This window comes from Malus domestica, chromosome 05 (genome assembly GCF_042453785.1).
Source record: "Malus domestica chromosome 05, GDT2T_hap1".
Taxonomy (NCBI): Eukaryota; Viridiplantae; Streptophyta; class Magnoliopsida; order Rosales; family Rosaceae; genus Malus; species Malus domestica.
In genome coordinates this window covers 16,389,552-16,412,458 of record NC_091665.1, presented here as the reverse complement: position 1 = coordinate 16,412,458, position 22,907 = coordinate 16,389,552, and the positions used below count along the sequence as shown (strand labels likewise).

The 22,907-nt window shown below is 35.6% G+C and overlaps 3 protein-coding genes across 4 annotated transcripts; 1 reads left to right on the top strand and 2 right to left on the bottom strand.

Moving 5' to 3' along the window:
- Positions 1 to 8,763: 8,763 nt before the first annotated feature.
- Positions 8,764 to 10,322, bottom strand: LOC114824811 (cyclin-dependent kinase inhibitor 7). Of its 2 annotated transcripts, none has more exons than XM_070823024.1 (4): positions 9,912 to 10,322; positions 9,577 to 9,635; positions 9,270 to 9,443; positions 8,764 to 9,080 (listed from the first exon to the last, which is right to left on the bottom strand). In XM_070823024.1, exons 1-4 carry the CDS (start codon positions 10,164 to 10,166, stop codon positions 9,011 to 9,013), a joined length of 558 nt encoding a protein of 185 aa, XP_070679125.1. In that variant the 5' UTR covers positions 10,167 to 10,322; the 3' UTR covers positions 8,764 to 9,010. The 2 variants fall into 2 exon arrangements, with proteins under 2 accessions (XP_070679125.1, XP_028957916.2); XM_029102083.2 differs by having other exon boundaries at positions 9,270 to 9,440.
- Positions 10,323 to 17,764: 7,442 nt separating this feature from the next.
- LOC114825077 (wall-associated receptor kinase-like 22) lies at positions 17,765 to 19,133 on the bottom strand. Its single transcript, XM_029103414.1, has 2 exons — positions 19,093 to 19,133; positions 17,765 to 18,800 (listed from the first exon to the last, which is right to left on the bottom strand). The coding sequence occupies exons 1-2, from the start codon at positions 19,131 to 19,133 to the stop codon at positions 17,765 to 17,767; spliced, it is 1,077 nt and encodes a 358-aa protein (XP_028959247.1).
- A 250-nt stretch (positions 19,134 to 19,383) lies between these two features.
- Positions 19,384 to 20,160, top strand: LOC139196092 (uncharacterized). The gene has a single exon (XM_070821753.1). It carries the CDS (start codon positions 19,384 to 19,386, stop codon positions 20,158 to 20,160), a length of 777 nt encoding a protein of 258 aa, XP_070677854.1.
- The last annotated feature ends 2,747 nt before the right edge of the window (positions 20,161 to 22,907 follow it).

Below are 22,907 nucleotides of genomic sequence, written 5' to 3'. Positions count from 1 at the left end.
ACGAGCGTGTTTAAGGGCGATTCGGGGGTTACGACCCTTCGACATACCAATGAGTGGGCTTTTGGTTTTTAGTATATATTTATATACTTCATATTTTCCCAAAAATATGTGTTTAAATGAAAGTATGCCTTAAATGCCATGCATATGAATTTATATTTCGTATATGAATTGGTATATGGTGCATTATATATAATTGTGGTGCTGTGGATGCTCAGGTAAACTCAGGTGAGTTATGTTTGGTTATGTGAATTATCAATGGTGCGATATGTGATTGAATAATGTTGAGCTCATAGAACTGCACCTAGGGTGATTGTGATTTAGCCAGAGATATGACACATGCCTGTTTATTATGTCACCTCCTGCACCATATGCTCATATTGGATCCAATTTAGGTGCACAGTCCTGTCATATTGGATCCACCTAAGATGGTCTATATGACAGGACTGTGCACAGTCCTATCAGTCGCATAATAAACATGCATGTTTATTATGTCCCCTTCATGCACCATATTTCTTGCAGTCATTTCATGCACCATTACACTCATTACACTTCATTGCCGTGCACCACCCTTGTCTCCTTCATTATTTCTGATTTCATGCATCAATATATTGAATCATTACACTCAATTGCTGCACACTCCTTGTTCCCTTCACCCATCAGAATTCATACAACTTTTACCTCCACTACATGCACTCATTGATGCACCATCCACCACCTTTGGAATCCTATGTCGTGCATCATGACATTTGCTGCACCTTTGACTCATTTCTGCACCATTCCACCTCCCTTTCCTTTCTATACCATATGCACAATCATTCATGTTCCCTAGCTGCAACACCACTCCATTTTACCCCCCATGCTTTGCATCATCACTTCACTTTCACCTTTGAATCATTTCAACACCACTCCTTGCACTCATTGTTGCAACACCACTCCATTTTACCCCTCATGCTTTGCATCATTACTTCATTTTCACCCTTGAATCATTGCACACACCACCAATTCACCTTCCTTGCCGTGCACTTCCTCTATAAAAGGAAATGTGTGTGGCAGCCATAGAGCTTAGTTTTTGCTTGATCATTCATCCCTATTTCAATACAACCTTCATCCAAACATATCCATTCCTCCATACAAACAAACCTTCAAACACTCACCAACACCTTGTGTCGTAGCAAAGGAAGGGAAGGAAAGTGCTTAGACGTGCTTGCTGTCCAACTTGGATCGTTTGAGCGTTTAAGTGTTTTCTTTCTTTTGTTTCTAATGTTTAAATTCATTTCCTTTCGTTTTGTTGTAAATATGAGTGGCTAAACCCCTCTTAGCTAGGGGTGATTTCAAAGCCATGATTATGTGTGCAATATAATTTGATAAATTCTAGTTATGAACTCTTGAATCGTGAATGCAATTGGCTTAACTATTTGATTGATAACTTATTTGTATTTGTTAATTAAGGGTCGACACTTAATTGGCATGCATAAATCTGTTGCTATAATATAAAGAAGTTTCACATAATCGTTACAAACTTATATTTACATGTAGTGAAGGTCGCTTATAAACAATCGCGTTAAGTTCAATTCCTAGCATAAGCGACATAATGTCATAGTTGCAAGTGCTTTGTCAATGTTTATGATTTTCATTAAACGTAATGATCTTTGATTGTATCTCTATTATGATGTCATGTAGGGAACTTTTGAAGAATGTTTTGGGTTGTCGAATGATGTCATCCAATCCAATAAAACAAGGAAAATCTGAGAGTTAACTAGTGATGTCACGATTAATTTGGAGCATTGTCGTTCATAATTCAATGAAGTAGTAACTGGAAATCAAGTTATTTGCATACATGTCATGTGTGGAGAAAAAACCTATAGCTATCCCATCCATCATCTTATTTCTCAAATTTGTTTTACAATCTGTCTAGTTTTTCATACTTATTTGTTTGTTTCAACTTCATCCAAATCAAAACCCCCCTTTTAGTTTCTTGTTTCAAAGTGTTTCAAATCTGTTTTAGTTTGTGTTCTTAAGTGTTTTGATTCAAGTAAAAGTCAATTTTCGTCCAAAGTCATTCCTAGTGTCTAGTTTAAGTTTATTTGGTTGTTTTAAGCTATTTTGAGTATTTTAAGTTTGCTTTGAGTCTTGTGAGTCTTGTTAAGTGTTTTTAAATTTAGTTTTATGTTTTTGAGTCAGTTTAGAGGTTATTAGCAAGCTCTCATAATCCTCGGTCCATAACGATCCCTACTTATACTTGTACTACAATTGTCAAAATAGGGTTAAATTTGTGTGTTAAGTTAATTTTCGCATCATATTACACCCATTATTGTCGTATAGACCTTTTCATTTGGTTCTGACTCTTGTGCAGTATAATGCCGTATAGGTCATTGTAGTGACTCCGGCTAGATTGACTTTTGAGCTATGAATTCAGCCGTACAGACCACCACAGGGGTTTCGGCTAACATGTTATATTTATATGAAATTATTCTCACATGAATTGCTTACTCTGTTATATATTGGCATGACATACATATGAATATAATATTGTGAAGCATGATTTGAATTAATATAATTACATATATATTTATGTATATGCTTATATCTTGATTCTGCGAAAAATTATACATGTTTTACAGCGAGGGGTTAATTATGTTGATAAATGAAATGATTTTGTAAAATATTTGTTTTTACCCACTTACGTTTTCAGTTTTGCGCCTCTCCATGTTTTAGGTAAGCTTGCTGTCGGTGGCCTTGAGGATTTTGGCGGTTCTGACATATCTAAATAATAGTAGGACATTCCTGGTACTGTATAACTAGTACTTGTCCTACTGGATTGTACCTAGACTTATTATGCTTTGATTAGGAGTATTTACGTTTGTAATTGACTCTTAACACTTCCTGTTTTTTAGTGCACTCTAGTAGTTTCGGTTTTTAAATATTCGTATATTTCTTATCTTAATTGCTTCTGCACTGTGTGCATGGCCAGTGGCGAAGCCACGTGGGAGCGAGGAGTGGCGGCCGCCACTCCCCTCGCCGGGAAATACCACTGGACCCCGGGTCTTCGCCACTCCCCTCGCGCGCCTCGCCGGAAAAGAATGGTTCACGCAGCAGAGGCAGAGTCCTCTGTTTTTCTGGGTTTTCTGGGCAATCTGCACTGCAGATTGCATTATAATTTTTTTTTTTTAAAAACCAGGCCAAAACGACGCTGTTTTGGACCTGGTATAAAAAAATTTAAAAAACTAAATCAAAACGACACCGTTTTGATGTTGAATTTAAAAAAAATATATTATAATGGGGTGGGGGACCGCTTCCGCGTGTCACCCCAATGAAACCCTAGATTTAATTTTTCTGTCTGTACCCCCCCCCCCCCCGCCCCACACACACACCCCATCCACACTGCCTTTACTCTTTTCTATCATTTTCTTCTGTCTTCTTCTTCATCAATTATCAACACACACAGCGGGCCACCATATCCATCTCAGCCAAATTTGCTCCTCAAACTCCAGCAGCCAAGCCAAAGCCACAAAGTCCTCTTTAATTTTTGTTCCACAAGCCAGTGAGCCACTCTCCTCTCCTCTGAGATTGAGCCGGCTCCAATCACTATTTAAAGGTAAATTTTTTAATTCTTAAATGCATAATCCCTACCTTAATTATGTGAATAAAATGATATGGTTATAAGTTATTGATTATTCATGTCATGGTTATTTAATACAAATTATGAAATTAGTTTTTAGGGTGAAATTATTTTTTAGGGTGAAATTATTGATACGAATTGTTGGGAATTAGAAGAATCATGTGTATGTATAATTGTACATATAATTGTACATATAGATAAATTGTTGGGAATTAGAAGAATCATGTGTAACAGTGTATGTATAAATTGTACATATAGATAAATTATTGATACGAATTGTTGGTAATAAGCCACATTTTGAATGAAATTATAAAATTATTTTTTAGGATGAAAATTAAAATTTGAATTCTTTGAATCTTGATGGATGATTAGTTGAATTGCTTAGTTGTATTCATATGAATATGATTAGTTAAATTACTTAGTTGTATTCATATGAATATGATTAGTTGAATTGCTTAGTTGTATTCATAGAGTCTAAGAATTTTTATTTCTTTTCATTTTACAGTTACGTAATGGAACGATACTATAAGAAACAATGCTTAAATCCTCCTTCAAACATTTTGGGTAGTCCTCCTCCTTCAAATATTCCGAGTAGTCCTCCTCCTCCTTCAAATATTCCAAGAAGTCCTCCTTCAAATATTCCAAGTAGGTCACAACAAAGTGAGGCCACTGAGTTGGATGAAATATTGGCTAATCTTCCTGCAGACCCTGCACATAGACGTCGAATGCTTGATTATCCACCTAATTATCGTGAAGCAATTCGTAGACACTATCTCCAAAATGATCCTTGTCAACCTAGAGACCACATCATGCCAAGAAAGGTTAGTGACAATCGATGTTTTATCATTGGTTGGTTTGATAAGTTTAAGTGGTTGGAGTATAGTATATCAAAAAATGCTGCATTTTGCCGTTATTGTTATCTTTTCAAATGTGATTTTGATCAAATGGGTAGCACTGGAAGTGATGTCTTCACTGAGATAGGGTTTACAAATTGGAAGAAAGGACCCAAAAATCTTCGAGTCCATGAGGGAGGTGTTGGAAGTCTTCATAATAAAGCTATACAACAAGCTAGAGATTTGATGACACAAAAACAACACATTGAAACATTTGTGATTAAGCAAACCGATGAAGCTCACATTAATTATCGTACTTTATTGAGTGCCTCACTTGAGTGCACAAGATGGTTGTTGGGACAAGGTTTACCTTTTCGTGGCCATGATAAATCGTTGAAATCAAGCAATAGGGGCAATTATTTAGAGCTTATGCAATTTCTTTCCAAGCATAATGAACAAGTTAGGAAGGTTGTGTTTGAGAATGCTCCCAAGAATCTTAAGTATACTTCTTCCGATATTAAAAAAGATCTTGTCCGTGCTTGTGCCATTGAAACTGTAGGTGCAATCACTAAAGATATGGAAGGTGCATTTTTTTCTCTTTTGGTTGATGGAGCACGTGATTCTTCAACTAAAGAGCAAATGGCGGTGGTATTGCGTTATGTGAATAAAAAAGGAGAAGCAATTGAAAAGTTTTTGGGTGTTCAACATGTCTCCTCTACAACTAGTAGCTCGCTTGAAGATGCCATTGAGAGATTGTTTGCTACAACAAATTTGAGTATGTCTAAGTTACGAGGACAAGGCTATGATGGAGCTAGCAATATGAAAGGTGAGTTGAATGGTCTTAAAACAAAGATTTTGAACAAATACCCTCAAGCATTTTATATTCATTGTTTTGCACACCAACTTCAACTAGCTCTTGTATTCGTGGCAAAGGAAAATGAGGATGTTGCCAATTTCTTCATTAATGCTAGTAGTTTGGTGAATCTTATTGGATCATCGTGTAAGCGTCGTGATGCATTTAGAGAGAAACAACAAGAACAAATTCAGAAAGCTCTTGATCTTGGTAATCTTGAAACGGGTAAAGGGTTAAATCAAGAAATGAGTCTCATGCGTCCATGTGATACACGGTGGAACTCGCATTATGGTACTATAGTTAGTATTATTGTTATGTTTGAAGCCGTGGTGGAGGTGGTTGAATGGATTAAAAGTGATCGCAACCAAGATAATCTCGGTGAAGCAACTAGGTTATTCAAAGACATACAAACTTTTGATTTTGCATTTCACCTTTTCTTGATGAGACTTATATTGGGAATTACAAATGAGTTATCACAAGCATTGCAAAAGAAAGATCAAGATATTGTGAATGCAATGGCGTTAGTGGAAGTATGCAAGCAAAGACTACAATCCTTGAGAGATGATGACTTTGGGGACTTGCTTCATGATGTAGAAAAGTTTTGTGAGGAGCATGATATTATCGTTCCTAACATGGAGGATTTGCATTTCGTACCTGGAAAATCAAGGCGTAAAGCTCCAAAAATCACAAACTTCCATTACTATCGTGTGGACCTCTATTTTCAAGTCCTTGATATGCAACTAAAGGAGTTGAATGATCGCTTCAATGAGGTAAACACCGAGTTACTTCTTTGTATGGCTTGTTTGAGTCCGGTGAATAATTTTGCATCTTTTGACAAAACAAAAATTGTTCGTTTAGCCGAACTTTATTCTCAAGATTTTGATCGTATGGACCTCATGAATCTTCCAATTCAACTTGACAATTACATTCATGATATGAAGATGCATAGTGAGTTTTCATCATTGAGAGGAATTAGTGATCTTGCACAAGAGTTAGTGAAGACCGGGAGGTCTGAAAGTTATATGTTAGTGTATAAACTTCTTACATTGGCTTTGGTGTTACCGGTTGCAACCGCTTCGGTGGAGAGAGCTTTTTCTGCTATGAAGATTGTGAAAACACCATTGCGTAACAAAATGGGAGATCAATGGTTGAGTGATAGCATGCTTGTTTACATTGAGAAAGATGTATTTGCTTTTATTGATAATGAGCCTATTATGCGACGTTTTCATGACATGAAACCTCGCCGGCAACAATTGTAATTTGTTTGTATTGATTAATTATGGAAGACATTACTATATAAAAAGATTTAGTTGTTGCCATTTTTCTTTAACCTTGCACTCTTTTAAGTTCGCCCCTCCCCCCGAGAAATCCTGGCTTCACCACTGTGCATGGCTACGTCACCCTCACGTGACGGGCATATTATTCATTAATCATGATTACCAGCTAGTGTGACAATTCAACTTTATTTGTCATAAACTCCAATTTACTAAAAAAATAAAATAAAATAAAATTTACTAACTTTAATATGTCCATCTTTTTACTCTTGTTTGTATCACTATTTGGGGGCGGAAGCAAGAAAACCCCTAACCCCACATGATTGATAGATTGGGTTTTTGACACGTGTGTGATCATGTTCAAATGCATGTACCTGTTGGATTTGCTTTAATTCTGTGTCCGACAATGCCCTCTGCCACCCTTTCGGTATCTGCTCTCCCTCTGCAGGCTGCAGTGTGTGAGTGCGCGAGCGAGTGATAGAGAGACTGATTCTACCCACATACGTAGCGAATATTTCCTGTCCAGCTCCCTTTTCAAAAGCAGCCGCCCGTCCCTCTACTATCCCCCTAAAACCCTTTTAAAACATATCTCTTCTTCTTTTTTTTTTCTTCGTGGTTTTTCTATAACAAGATACACATTCAGTTATTTAGTATTACGGTTTAGTGATTTTTTTTTCACCTGTAAATAAGGTTTTAAGTTCGAATCTCGTAAAAAATGAATTGAATCATATTATTGCTAACCCATTATGAGACTTAACTCACTTCCCCACCTTTTTAGTGTAAATATATAATATAGTTTGTAAAAAAAACATTTTTCAATAAACAATATTGCCCCCCACCCCTCCAAAAAAAAAAAATCATCTTAGAAGCACATTCGGAATTAACGGACTGCTTATGTCGGAAGCAATTTCACTCATAAGCACTCTTGCTAGCAAAGCTGCTATCAGAAAAGCATAACAAAGTGTTTATTTAGAATTCAAATGTTTCGTCAAGTACATGACATATCATATCGTTCTTTAAAAGTAGCAACAAAAAAAGTGTTTTTAGAATCTCAAAAACGCTTTAATAGGTATTTATCCAATTAAGTTAAAATTTGGTACAGAAGAGTTGCTAACTGCAAGCAGCTCCAGTACTACTAGTAGAAGTAGCTCTTGTTTTATCTATAGTAATCTAATACAGAAGCCAAAACCTAAAATGTAGATTCAATATAAAAAAAACTAAACCTATAATGATACAAGACATTGAATTGAATTCCCCCCTTTTAAATTAGCCTAATTAGCACATCTTAAAAGATTCTAAATCTTAAACAATTCTAGGCTTATTGCAACCACAAATTTGTTAATCCACATTCACATAAGCCGGCAAGTGGAGCACTTGATGTACCACCGTGAAATCTCGGGTCAATAATACAATGTTTTTACTCATAACAAATGCATTAAAAGGTCGATTCCAAGCCAACAAGATTCCCCGCTTTGCAAGGGTTGTCGGAAGAACGTCTATCGTAAGAAGCATTGCTTTTCACGACTAGAACTCGTGACTTTTTGGTCACAAAGGAGCAAAACACCCGTGTCCTAGCATAACAAATGCATTATTGACACAAAATATCACAATTGGGTCTAAAGGATAGGAGATGAGTCTCAATGGCTGGCAAGGGACTTCCAAAATGAGAAGCCAAATTCTTTTTAACAAACAAAATTTCCTAAGGGAGAGGGGGTGAGCTAAGTCTTACAATGAGTTAGTAATGATGTGATTCAAATTCACTTTTAACGAGAAAACCTTTTACTTACAAATGAATGAGACTATTACCAAACTATAATACTAAGTGGAATTAGAGGCCAAATTTGAAATCACAATAAAAAAAACCTACTTTCCTAGTGGCGCCTAGCTAGCCAAGCTATAGTTAGTTTGGTCCCCACGCAAACATAACGAATCATTACCATGAAAAGCATATTCGGAAAGCCAAAAACCCCCAAACGCAAAAAAAAAAAAAAAAAAAAAAAAAAAAAAAAAATCAAAGGATAAGAAAGGCAGAGTAAACCTGTGATTATAAACCAAAAAGCTGATTAAAAAACAAGAGAGATTCACACACCCACAAACACCCAAAACAGACCCAAACAAAAATCCCTTTTCTTTCCCAAAACTAAAAACAAAAAATTAATTAGTATAAATTGTTGCATAAATAAATATATATAATTTTAGAATTTAATTAATTAAAAAAAAGTTGGGAGAAGTTGCAGAGAATTAGAAGCTTCCATTTGTTGTGACATAAAAAGAAAAGAGAAGGTTGTACAATCAAAAACCCAGATCAGCTCTCTCCACCTTCATCTCCATGCATGAAATTACAAGTTGCATGCTACTTTCTGTCCTACCGAGTGTCAGTTTATTGTAATATACCCACCACCTGCTCTCTCTCTATAGCCAACTGAAATGCTTATGGCTTCAAACGAACCCACTGGTACCGACCATCCAGAGGCACGTCCTTGACGATATCATAGTTGTACCTGCACCCGATTCCGAACCCAATTCGAAACCGATAAAATCGGGTATGTTGTTAGTTAGGCGTTCCGATTTCCGTCTCCTGTTAAAATGCGCCACCGGTGGTACACTACACGAAACGAGGCTTATCGTGCGCACTCCAGCAGAAAAATGGAAAATATAAAGAAAATGGAAAATGTGAAAAAAGTACTCACTTCTCTGTAAAGCGCTTATGCTCGTACTTCTCAGCCACAGCGAAGAACTCTTCGATCTCTTCAAACGGAGGGGATTTTCTCTCCGGGATTCTCCGTCGGTGAGACACCGGCGGCGCCGGCGATGACATTTCGTCCGAGTCCAGGCACAGCTCGCTCGACGGCGTCGTTTCCCTGCTGGTGCAGCGAAATTACAAAAATAAGAAAGAAAAAATTGCCGAGTTTTGAGGAACAAAAATCAACCTGAAAAAAATACGTTTCGGTTTGGAGAAATTGAAGAGGAAAATTATGAAGGAATGTGAAGTGAAACCTGAATTTATTGTTGACGAAGGAGGTCGAGTTGGAGAATGCCGTTTTGAAACTCTTGGACTGCAAGCGGTGAAATGAATTTTGAAATTTAAAATTTTTTAAAATTGCAATAAAATTTGAGAAACGTAAAATTGAAGGAAAATGAAGACAGAGAGAGAGAGAGAGTGAGCGTCTGTTTGTTTCCTGAGAAAATCCTAACGGAAACGAGAAAAATCATGGAGTACATTTTTCCGTCCGCTAGTTTATCTCTCCTCTTTTGTCTCCTCGTTTTCGAACAGAAAGAAAGGGGGAAGAGAAATTGGGAGCTCGGACCGAGCTATGGGAAGCGAGATTGACCTCCAGATCTAGGAGCGGAGAGCTGCGGGCGGCGGCGGGGACATCGCTGAGCTCGTTGCTGGAGCAGCAAGAGGAAGGAGGCGGAGAGTGATCGGAGCAAAGGGTGGAGCAGGAGTCCTGGGAATTGAGGAGCTGAAGCATTGTTTGAGTTGGAGGCAATGGCGGCGTTGAAGCAGTAACTTTTCTCCTCTTGGATACGGCTGCGTTGGTGGAGTCGTCCATGGCCGCCATTCGCTTACAGTTGTAGTCCTCCATTTCTCTCTCTCTCTCTTTCTCTCGTTTCTCTCTCTACAGAGAAGGTTAAAGCAGTGCACGCACACACGCACAGAGTGTGTGCTTTCTCTCTCCCTTTTGCTATTTCTGGATTTTGAAAGAGAGAGAAAAGTGGGAGATCCAAGAGGGATGTTGAGTAAGTTATCTGTTGGACGGCTCAGATTAAAAACAGAGAAAAATAAACAGAATTTAGAGGTGGGCCCGGAGGGTGGGGTTGCCTTGGATTTACCGTTCGACCGTGTTACTGCGAGTCTTGGGGGTGAAATTGAATGGGTAAAAGGGTGAAATTGAATGGTGAAATTGAATGGGTAAAAGGGTGACAAAGGGAATGCCGACGGTCCCGTTTCGAAGATCTGGATAATTTTCTGGGAGTGGGAGAGCTTAACAAACAACATGCGCTTCTTCCTCTGTGGGACAGTAACAGTGCCCATATCAAAACGCATGTTTCGTATGTCGTTTGCAAAATTTCTATTTTATCCTTCTCCGATTGATTAATTATATAGTATGCCTTTCTATAATTCCAATTAGGATAAACTACCGTTTAACCTTCTCAATTATTACTTCAGTTGAAAATAACTTCTGACTTGTTTTTTGGTAAATTACATCCTGAACTATTTATATGATGGCAAAGTTGATGAAATTTTATAAAAGTTGACGGAAAAAGATTAATTGACTAATTTCTAATGATTACGGAGATTATTTACCAAAAGTATGTGGCCAACTTTAAATAGTTCAGAGGGTTAAATGACAACTTACTATTCTAATTAATATCATCCTACCATTTTTATTTTCCAATAAGTACGATAGTAATTCATTTGAATTGTCTAGCTATGATCTGTTGTACTTGTGTCTATTATTACCTAAAAGTGAAGGTTTTCGCTCATTTAAATTCATTAATTTCAAATAGTTTAGGAGATTAATTACCAAAAAATAGCTCATGGAGTAATGTATGTGCTCTTGCACTTCGAATCTTATGTTACCACAATATTGCTCGCGATAACAAAAAGTGAGGAAGAATAGGAGTACTTTTCATTTTTGTTTTCTTATCCACTGCCACTAAATCACCACCCCCCAAGTCAAACTGGTACACCAGGGACCGTTTCCTTGGGTGCTAAAGTATGGGTGTTTTGTATCTATTGAGTAAAGAAGGGTTGTAATTGTATAGTGGTATTTTTTTTTTTGAAGAAATTAGGTTCACATTTTTTTTTTTGTTACTTCATTGATTAAAATCCTATTCATTTTTAATTTTTGATCAAGGTCATTGGGTATTAATAACATCATTAATTATTTGAATAATAAAATATTTTTATTTTTAAATATATTCCTTTAGTGTTAAAAATGTTACAATTAGTATATTTATATTTATGGCTAAAATTTTTATCATATATTTTTATTTTTAGTTTGTATCTATTTTTAATTTGCAAATATTTTTTAATTTGTACCAATTTTCTTTTCATTTTTAATTTGTACCCATATATGAGTTTCTTTTTGTGCCCATATTTTTTAAAGTTTCATTTGTGTTTATATCCATGTGTATACCGTCACGTGACATTGTATATTTAATCAATGATAGAAAAATTACATATGGTATATTTATGTTTTATGCCTAAACTTTGTATCATATATTTATATTTTTAGTTTGTACCCACTTTTAATTTGCAACATTTTTTTTTAAATTTGTAGTATTTTATTTTTAGTTTTATTTTGTACCCATGTATTAATTTCTTTTAGGGCCTATATTTTTTAAAAATTCATTTGTGCTCATAATTTTTTAATCTTTTATATGCACCCTAATTTATTTATAATGTGCCCATTCTTCTTTATTAATGTACATATGTGAAATGTACCAATTTTTTTTAACACTATGGATACATTCTTCTGCCATTTATTATTTCTTATTTTTACATAGTTTTTATCCATTTATTCAATCAAAATGTTTGAATTCTTTTATTGTAACTGTTTCTAATAGTATTATAATGAGAGATTTTAAATTTATAGGATTATAAATCTCATAAAATATAAAACGATTAATGTCAAAACTATAAAAATATAAATATTAATAGTAATATATGAGGTGTACAAAGTCAAGGGACTTTGATCAAACTTTGAATACCATTAAGGTTTTAATCAAAGAATGTTAAGGATTCGAGACCGCATCCAAAGTATCCCTTTTTTTTTAACAATCCATATTTGTAGCAATGAAATACTAGTGTTCTTATGTGTCTTTATAAATCCTGTTCATGGATTAACGAAAATGTGCAAAAACTCTATTTGCCTTTGCCATTTTATAAGTCTCTTCCTTTTTGCGTATAGCAAAGAAGATTATGTAAACACTTATTCAAAATTCAGTTGTACTATGCTCTCCAAGTGTGCTTGTTACTCCCTTCTTCCTTACCATGACAAGTCCTTATAAAATAACTCCGATGAGAAGAAAAAAGAAGGCATTAAGAGACCTCTCTAAAATGATATAGACATATTTAATCTAAAATTAGATGGTAGAGTACTAGTTTACGTACTTATATAATCTCAACGTTGTAATTTGTTTTGTTGTGTGTATTTTTCTTTCTGCTAGCAAGTGACGGTCCTTGTGTTAGGTTTGTTTTCGTGAATAACGAGTACGGTATTAATTTATTTTTCACTTATTAGTGTAAGTATATGGTTGTATAAATGTTAAATTTATTAAAAATCAAACTAATAAAGGTATTTCAATATACTTTTTTTATTACATATTAACTTTTAAGGTAATTTAGCCAAAAATCAATAAAAACTTTACTATTAATCATATACCATGTGGACTTTATGCCATTATAAATAGTTTAGAATTTATTGTTCATGCTGGAAAACATCAACAAAAACAATAACAGCATGACATTCTTATGACGTTTTTAGTTTGCAATTTGACAAATTAAAATACTAGTTTTAAAACCAAAAAAATGTTGGAGAAAATTACTGTAAAATCTCTAGAAAGTTCAGACTGAAAATCATCAAAAGTCTTGGTAAGTATCTTTGATTTTCCTCCTTTGGCTTACATTCCTGTGTCCTAATATCCATATCAAAGCGTCCTCGTTCGTTCCCAAGCTTATGTCCATTTACACAAAAACTTTAATAAGATTATCTAAAATGAACAAGTATATATGAATCAATAGTAGTAGAAATTCATTAAATAAGTTTTAGAATTGAATTTCATTAATATGATTCCATAGTAAATTTCGAAATTGCTAAACATTCCAAACAAAATTAACATACTTCATTTCATCCATTTGAGATATCACTGCAAATCGTAGACTCTCAATTGCAAGCCATCACTAAGAGAAAAGCTGGCCTAGTTAAGTATAGGAGCTTGTCAAGAGAGGGACGGTGAGATGAGAAAGCATAGAGCTCTACGGTCAGCAATCCAAATCTAGGAAACAGATACTGCGTTGCAGTTTTTGAATCCAAATGTAAAAAACAGAACAGGAAATGGTCATTGAATTGCAGTATTTGAACCAAATGTGAAGGGAGTTGTGTGAGGTGCAAAGCACTCGAGGCAGGTGAGTGATAAAAAATATAACACGAAACGAAAACTTCAATGCAGTGTCTAAATCCAAAAATAAAAAACAGAACAAGGAACAACATTACAGTGTCTGAATCCAAATGCAAAAATGAACACTGTTGATGCACAAAATCAGTGAGGACTTTGGTACAACAGAAAGTGTTAAGTTTGTAACCTTCGCTAGATTACTCCGGTCACTAGTGTGGATAAGTATGTAAATGGATAGAGACAGGGAAGCAAACACAAGATGTATGTGGTTCACCCAGATTGGCTACGTCTACGGAGTAGAGGAGTTCTCATTAATTGTGAAGGGTTTACACAAGTACATAGGTTCAAGCTCTCCTTTAGTGAGTACAAGTGAATGATTTAGTACAAATGACATTAGGAAATATTGTGAGAGAATGATCTCTATTTATAATAGAGAGTTTCTAGTTTTATTCTGACATTGACACGTGTCGTATTTGAATCCAAATGTGAAAGGAGTTGTGTGAGGTGCAAAGCACTGGAGGCAGGTGAGTGATAAAAAATGGAACAGGAAACGGAAACTTCAATGCAGTATCTAAATCCAAAAATAAAAAACAGAACAAGGAACAACATTACAGTGTCTGAATCCAAATGCAAAAATGAACACTGTTGATGCATGTGAGTGATGGAAAAAATGAAACCATGAAATGGACACTGCAACGCAGTGTCTGAATCTAAATGAAAAAAAATAGAATAAGTAAATAGACATTGTGTTGCAATGTCTATCCATATTGACCTATTCCAAATTATGAAAAATGCGAGAAAATGGGTGTTAGTTGAAGTGAGTGCCAGTTGTAGTGGCAGATTCTGTAATTTTTGTTTATTTTAATAAATTTAAATATCATAATACATGATTGACTTATTTTAAATTAACATAAATATTATTGATCTATTTCCAATATTATAATTTTTATTAATTTTATACAAAATCACCTAAACTTTTATCATATCAATCTTGTTTTTCTTTTGGTTAGGACATTAAATCCTAATCCATTTACGCAGCGTAATCAAATTTCCCCATTTGGCCTTTGAGTAATAATTAATCTCATTACTCATAACAGACAAGCATGGAAGGTTTAGAAATGGATGAAAGCATCTCCAATAAAAGATGGAATATCTTGAAATTCGCATTTTATATTTTTGAGAAAATGGCGGGATGTAAATATTCATTTTTGCCGGAAGATGTATATGAAATAAAAATTTGCTTCTTTTTTAACATTTTTTGGAGGTGGGCTCCGCCAACTGAAGAGAGAACAATAAATGAAATCTCAAATTTACATTTCTCCTATTGGAGTAGAACTAACATTCACCCCTCACGAAATATAAAATGAGATTTAAGAGAATCTCCAAATGAAATGTAAAAAAAATCCTAAATAGACAGTTTTGACAAAAAAAAAAAAAAATCAACTTTGCCGTCAAATTTGAAGGCAACGCCAAATTTTTTTTCCTATTTTACTTTAATGTTGGGTCCACATATTTCTTTATTTTTCTTCACTTATTGATTATTTTATTATTAAATTTTGACTTACTTGATTTTATAAATAACAAAAAAGCACTTTAATTTGACACCTCAGTTGGAATAGGAGACTTTACAAAATGTTGTTTTGCCATGTTAGCTATAAAAATGAAATTTGACATCTTCATAGGAGATGGTGTAAATGTGGTTTTTATTTTTAGATGATTAATTAAAAGGGTAAATTTGTCCTTGAAGGGTTTATGCGAAAGTGGATTAAAGAGGTGGTGTTAGTGTAATGTTTTAAACCTATGAAGTTTTTATGAAAACACAAAAAACTTAAGAAGGTGTTTGTGTAATTAACCCTAAAAAGTGTTGTACGAGATTTTCTAGTAATATTCTATTTAAAGTCACGTTTAGATTAATTTTGACCATTGAATTTCATTTAGACTTGAAATGGCACATTAATGTTTTTGGTCCAACTGTTTTGTTTATACCATACTTAGGGCCTCCGTATTTAGACCTCGTATAAATACTCAAAGGACTCAAATGTAATTATGTAATAAATAGAGGGGCAAATATGTAAAAAGAGGAGGAGCCTTTATTCTATAAAAGGACCTCCTTACCCTCACAAACCTTAAGCCTTCTCACATCCCTCAAGCTCTCACTCTCAGAGCCTCATATCCCTTCTCATATTCAGAGAAGCTCATCCTCACATAAGGAAGCTCTCTCTCCCTCTCTTCCTCTTCAACATCTCAGAGAAATACAATAATCAGTGTGGACGTAGCCCAAACATTGGGGTGAACCACGATACATCTTGTGTTATTTACTTTCATGCAGATTCACGATCGGATTTACGTTGGTCCAAGACCCCTTCGGTTTTGTGCATCAACATGTTTCTCTTCCACCTCTCACATGAAGTTAAGATCTCATGTGTTGAAGAATAGAACCCCAAACTGAAAACTTCACAGAATATTATTATAAATTATATTGAATGGTTCTACTCGTAATTGTACCAAGGTATTTTGTGATAAATTTCAATACCTTTTAATATGTACAAGGTGGTTAAGTTGATACAATATTTATGTGATTGGTAGTAGGCCACTAACCCGACTATGAAATCTTGACATCATATCATCATCTTGAAGTGTACGATCACAATTCCAACTCATGATGAAGTTTATAAATAATAATAACAATAATAAAAATGAGTAGAGAAAAATGGGTGCCTCCAAAACATGTTTTCCTACATTTTGGTACACTAGTCTGCTGCGCAAGGTGTAATTGATTGGAGAACGAGTGAGTACAAAACCCAATTTCGTGCCCACAAGAGGAAAAAAAAACATGAAGTGAGGACACTTTCTTGGTTGATGTTTGCCACAAGTACAAGGTAAAGACTTAAGTGATGGATCATGGATGGATGGGACCAAAGCTGGCTAAGGTGTTGATACTTCCATTTGTACTCGCATCCACAATTTAACTGTGATTTTATTTATTGAGACATTGATTGCTCTACGGTGTACAATCATAGTTGTCAAAAAACAGAATCAAAGTTGAATAAAATTGATTATTAGTGAGATTTTTTTCGACAAGTATTTATGCGTAGAGAATCTCTAATCAAGTATGGTACAATTTTAACGTATTTGTATCTCCATCTATCGGAGAAAGACTTATATGGAACAGGTTCACCGCCATGTAACATCTCAGTTCATTAATACATGTCATATGTAAGTTTTTCTCTATATGAAACAATAATATTAATCAAGACGCCGCTTAACAATGGATTCGTTTCATACAAGTTGCTTTCCACCTAGAGGACCGTCTTTGGTAGTCTAGTATGTAGGTGTTTAATATTAAATACGTATGTATTTACTTATTTGTCTATGTGAAGGGAGAATCAAACAACAGTCTCGAGTACAAAAAAAAAAAATGTTGGTAACCATACAAGGATTAAAGGGCATTGTGAGTTTTAAGAGCTAGGTTAATTGGAATGACCAAGGACTCATCTAGACTTAAGGGCCAACCGCCAACATGCAGTAGACCAAACATGCCACATTTCTGTAGAGAAGGTACAATTAATTACTTCCGATCACGCAAACTTGTCTTGCCTTCTTGAAACATGCCACTACACACCAATTATTATGGTGAAACCTAGATGTTACAGTCTGTTGGAATTTACAGAAAACTTTACCAAAAACAAGTGAAAAAACTTCAATGCCGTTACATTTTATGGTGGTTGTTTGATCAAATGGCAATTTTCTATTTTATCAACGGAAAGTGTTACAGCTACAAGAGCCAGTTGATTGAGCAAGTGTTATTGTTTAGCTTTTTACAGTACTGCAACTCATTGTTTCACATTATACATGTAAAAATGTGATTGACATATACGATGAGGAGAAATGGCTCCTTACATATACGGAACCAAGTATTTTAGGAGCTAGATCAAGTGAATGAAGGTGAGGAGTAACTGTAATAAATAGTTTTTGTTTTTAATTTTCGAAATTTTATTACGCTCTAGTGTATGACATGCAGTGGATGAACGAAAGACTAGAAACATGTTACATGCCCAATTCAACCAGGAGCTAGGCATGCTTCACAGCAAGCGGGATTGAGCCACGGGGCTATATTATGCGTGCTGTCACACAGCCTCCTTAATTCCCCTGCCACTTCTTCCATCGTGGGCCTTTCGGTACTACTCAACTTGAGGCAGCGCTTTGCAAGCTCTGCAACAGCTCTGAGCTGTTCTCTGTTTCCCTCATTTACAAGTTGCGACACAACGATCTGAAACAGGCCATTTTGTTCCACAGATGAAACGAAATGGGATGTTATGATTCTTCGATTTTCGGGTCTGTCAAAAGACAATGGCTTCTCTCCCGTCAAAATTTCTAACAAGACGACTCCAAAGCTATAAACATCACTCTTATCTGTCAACTGGCCCGTACTTAGATATTCGGGGTCTAAATAACCAACCGTCTGCTGTACCAATGTAGTTATCTGGGATTCATTACTAGGGATTGGGACCAACCTTGAAGGTCCAATACCGGAGACTTTGGCCGTGAAACAATCGCTCAATAATATGTTGGAAGAGTTGACAATTCCACGAATGATCATTGTTTTTGATGAGTCTGCTGCAGAATGCAGATAGGCAAGAGCAGCGGCAGATTCTGAGGCTATCTTCAAAAGGACGTGCCAAGGCAATGAACTCTTCCCGTTAGCATGATGAATGTAGTTGAATAAGGTCCCGTTGCAGGCGAGTTCATAGACTAACATGGGTGCTTCAGTCTCTAAACAGCAGTCCAAGAAATTCACCACATTTTCATTGTTGATTTTGGTAAGAGTGACAATGTCATTTATAAAACGCTCGATTTGACCCTCGCGCACTACCGTTTTCACTATGTCCACAGTCACGCCGTCGGACAAAAGTCCTTTGTAAACTGTTCCACTTTCTCCTGAACCAAAAGTGTGACTCTGGTTATAATAGGCAGCGGCCGCTTCTAGCTCCTCGGCTGCAAAAGTTTTTGTGCTTCCATGTAAAGAAATATGCTGGTCTAGCAATAACCCTCCATTTTTCTGGAAGAACTTGGCTTTGAGATTAATGAACTTCTTTCTGTCAACAATAATTGCTAGATATTATTGGTATAAATAATAGACTTGTAATTATTCTTCTAGCTAGTCATCATTACTTTACTTTATAGCTAGCCATCATTACTTTGCTTTGCTTTCATTTTCTCCTTATTTTCCTCTTCGGTGTTTTCCTCATGTAATCATCATTTGGCTTGTCCACTTGTTAGGACTAGTTTTTGGCCCTCTATAAGAGAGGACTTCCCTCTTGTAAACAAAGAAGAATGAAGTATATTTCGATTTCTGAGATGGTATCAGAGCAGTCGATCATGACTGACTCTTGAACCTCGAAAACAGAAAAAAGCTTCCGCCATATCATATCTCAATCATCATATCAGTTTTATTTTTATTTCAACTTCACTGATCTTAAGCCTATACAATGGTTAGTGATGATGAAGTATCAGACCCACCAATTCAGTCCTTCACACCAGGTGAATCAAACTCCACCACACAAGTGGTCACCATTCAAAATGATAATTCCAATTTCTTTGCAGGAATTAAACTTGATGAGAACAACTATTCTCTATGGCATCAAGTCATAGAGATGAAAATTGCTGGTCGTGAAAAACATGGGGCATCTTTCCGGTGATACTAAGCAGCCTGCAATCACAGACCCACTGTATAACAAGTGGCGAGCTGAAAATTGCCAAGTCAAAAGTTGGTTATTTGATGCTATGACACCCAATCAGATGAAGCGGTTCATCCGTTACGACACAACCATGCATGTATGGGATGCCATAAAAAAGACTTACTCAGATGGCTCTGATGAAGCCAAAATTTATGATCTTCATAAAAGGACATTTACCATGAAGCAAAATGGAGCTCCTATTGCTAACTATTACAGCAATCTCATTGAGATTTTTCAAGAACTTGATCAACTTAGTCGTACTAACATGAAGCACCCAGATGATATCTCATCAAGGCAGCAAGAAATTGAGCGACTTCGAGTCTATATTTTTCTTGCAGGATTAGACAACAAGTTTGATCAAATTCGTGGTGAGATTTTGAGGATGGAGCCCAAACTTGGTCTTGAAAGAGCATACTCTCATGTCAAACGTGAAAGCAATCGACAAGGAACCATGTCAGAAAGTGCCACCATGCTTGAAGCTATTGTGCCCTTTACCACAAATTCTCGATCTCCACAAGGACCTCGACTTCAAAACATAAACTCCTTAACAGTTGATCGATTTCGTAATCGACCACCTATGCAGTGCACCAAATGCGGATTGAAAAATCATACTATTCAAGGCTGTTATGAGATTATTGGCTATCCAAAAGGATGGGTTCACAAAGGACGAAAGAAGGAATCTAGCAGAGCATCATTCACCACCTCTGAGTCTTCTTAAGATGTTAGCTCATCTGACCATGTCCCAAAAGCCTTGAACACCTCAGGTATATCTAATTTTACATCCGCTAATACCTGTAATAGATCGTGGATTATTGATACAGGTGCCACAGATCACATGACATCTGATGCTAACATTCTTCACTCACTAAAAACAGCCAACCAGACATTCATTACCAGTGCCAATGGTTCAATCTCTCCGGTTACTGGAGAAGGCTCTCTTTCACTAACTTCCTCACTCAATCTTGATCATGTCCTAGTTGTACCATCCCTAGATTACGATTTTTATTTGTTTCTCAAATTATTGACTCCCTTAATTGTTCTGTTTCCTTTTGGCCAATATATTGTCTTTTCCAGGATCTGCTCACCAGGGCCATGATTGGTTATGGTACTAGAAGGGGCAAACTATATTATTTGGACTTAAAGGAAGAATGCAGCAATAGATTGAGTCAAGTGCATCATGTAAGCAGAGACGAATCAACCCGAATGATTAAGATTTGGTTATGGCACAGGCGATTAGGACATCCCTCATTTGGTTATCTTAAACTTTTATTCCCTGAACTTTTTCCCCAATTCAAAGAATCTGATTTCCATTGTGAAATTTGTATTTTGGCCAAAAGTCATCGTGTTTCCTATCCATTAAGATTAAATAAAAGTTTTGTGCCATTCATGGTCGTTCATTCTGATGTTTGGGGTCTTGTGATATGAGCATATTTATGCGACTGAGTTAGCTTGTTCTTATGCATTTATGTTGTTATTCCTTAGTAGTTTTAGTGTTTAAAGTCATTTTTGTGCAATTTCAGGTTTTAAGGACAAAGTATGCAAAAATGTGCATTTTGGAGCATTTTGGAGCAATTTTGGGCTTGGAATAAATATCACATGCTTGGAACTAAAGGAATGGACAAAATTGAAGACCTAAAGATGAAGATTCCTACTTGAAGTAGGAAAGTTAAGCCAAGGTTTCCTATTTTGGTTTGATCTTTCCTAAATCCTAAATGTCCCTAAGTTCCAGCAACATTGAAGGTTTCCTATGCATTTTAGGACACAAATTAAGGGTTCCTTGTACCATAACAAACATTTGCTGTGCACTCCATCCATGTTTAATTCTTGCATCAATCATCACTTCACTTTCACCTTTGAATCATTTCAACACCACTCCATTTTACCCATGCTTTGCATCATTACTTCACTTTCACCTTTGAATCATTTCAACACCACTCCATTTTACCCATGCTTTGCCTTGCACTTCCTCTATAAAAGGAAGTGTGTGTAACATAAATTGAGTTAATACTTGGTTAGATTATTCACTCCTATTTCAACACAACCTTCATCCAAACACATCCATTCATCTTCACATCCATTCCTCCATACAAACAAACCTTCAAACACTTACCAACACCTTGTGCCGTAGCAAAGGAAGGGAAGGAAAGTGCTTGGACGTGCTTGCTGTCCAACTTGGATCGTTGAAGCGTTTAGGTGTTTTCTTTCTTTTATTTCTAATGTTTAAATTCATTTCCTTTCGTTTTGTTGTAAATATGAGTGGCTAAACCCCTCTTGGCTAGGGGTGATTTCAAAGCCATGACTACGTTTATTGCAATATAATTTGATAAATTCCAGTTATGAACTTTTGAATCGTGAATGCAATTGACTTAACTATTTGATTGATAACTTATTTGTATTTGTTAATTAAGGGTCGACACTTAATTGGCATGCATAAATCCGTTGCTAGAATAGAAGGAAGTTTCACATAATCGTTACAAACTTATATTCACATGTAGTGAAGGTCGCTTATAAACGATCGCGTTAAGTTCAATTCCTAGCATGAGTGACATGATGTCATAGTTGCAAGTGCTTTGTCAATGCTTATGATTTTCATTAAACGTAATGATCTTTGATTGTATCTCTATTATGATGTCATGTAGGGAACTTTAGAAGAATGTTTTGGGTTGTCGAATGATGTCATCCAATCCAATAAAACAAGGAAAATCTGAGAGTTAACTAGTGATGTCACGGTTAATTTGGAGCATTGTGGTTCATAATTCAATGAAGTACTAACTGGAAATCGAGTTATTTGCATACATGTCATGTGTGTTGAAAAAGCCTCTAGCTATCCCATCCATCATCTTATTTCTCACATTCGTTTTACAATCTGTCTAGTTTTTCATACTTGTTTGTTTGTTTCAACTTCGTCCAAAACTCAATCCCCCTTTACTTTAGAGTGTCTAATTAGTTAGAATCTGTTTTAATTTGTGTTTTTAAATGTTTTGATTCAAGTAAAAGTCAATTTTCGTCCAAAGTCATTCCTAGTGTCTAGTTTAAGTTTATTTAGTTATTTTAAGCTGTTTTGAGTATTTTAAGTTTGCTTTGAGTCTTGTGAGTCTTGTTAAGTATTTTTAAGTTTAGTTTTATGTTTTTGAGTCAGTTTAGAGGTTATTAGCAAGCCCTCCTAATCCCCGGTCCAGAACTATCCCTACTTATACTTATGCTACAGTTGTCAAAAGAGGGTTAAATTTGTGTGTTAAGTTAATTTTTGCATCAAGTTTTTGGCGCCGTTGCCGGGGATTAGCAACTTTGCTAATCCCTTATTATTTCTTTTTGTTTATTTTCATGTATTTTTGTTCCTAGTTGCTGATTTTACTTGTTTTCTTGTTTTAGGTGGTTTATGACTCGAAGTTCTCAACCTGTTCATAAGCACATCTTTGAATTTGACGACGATTTTGAATGAACTTTGAGATGAGCAAGGAATCA

Bases quoted from the DNA above. Each gene is read 5' to 3' on its own strand.
- LOC114824811 (XM_070823024.1), bottom strand. From the start codon at position 10,166: ATGGAGGACTACAACTGTAAGCGAATGGCGGCCATGGACGACTCCACC. The intron at 9,636-9,911 runs GTCAATCTCGCT...CACCGCTTGCAG, and splicing joins CTCCGCTCCTAGATCTGGAG to TCCAAGAGTTTCAAAACGGC. The intron at 9,444-9,576 runs GTTTCACTTCAC...TCGCTGCACCAG, and splicing joins TTCGTCAACAATAAATTCAG to CAGGGAAACGACGCCGTCGA.
- LOC114825077 (XM_029103414.1), bottom strand. From the start codon at position 19,133: ATGATATGGCGGAAGCTTTTTTCTGTTTTCGAGGTTCAAGA. The intron at 18,801-19,092 runs GTCAGTCATGAT...TATTGTTGACAG, and splicing joins TCTGTTTTCGAGGTTCAAGA to AAAGAAGTTCATTAATCTCA.
- LOC139196092 (XM_070821753.1), top strand. From the start codon at position 19,384: ATGGGGCATCTTTCCGGTGATACTAAGCAGCCTGCAATCACAGACCCA.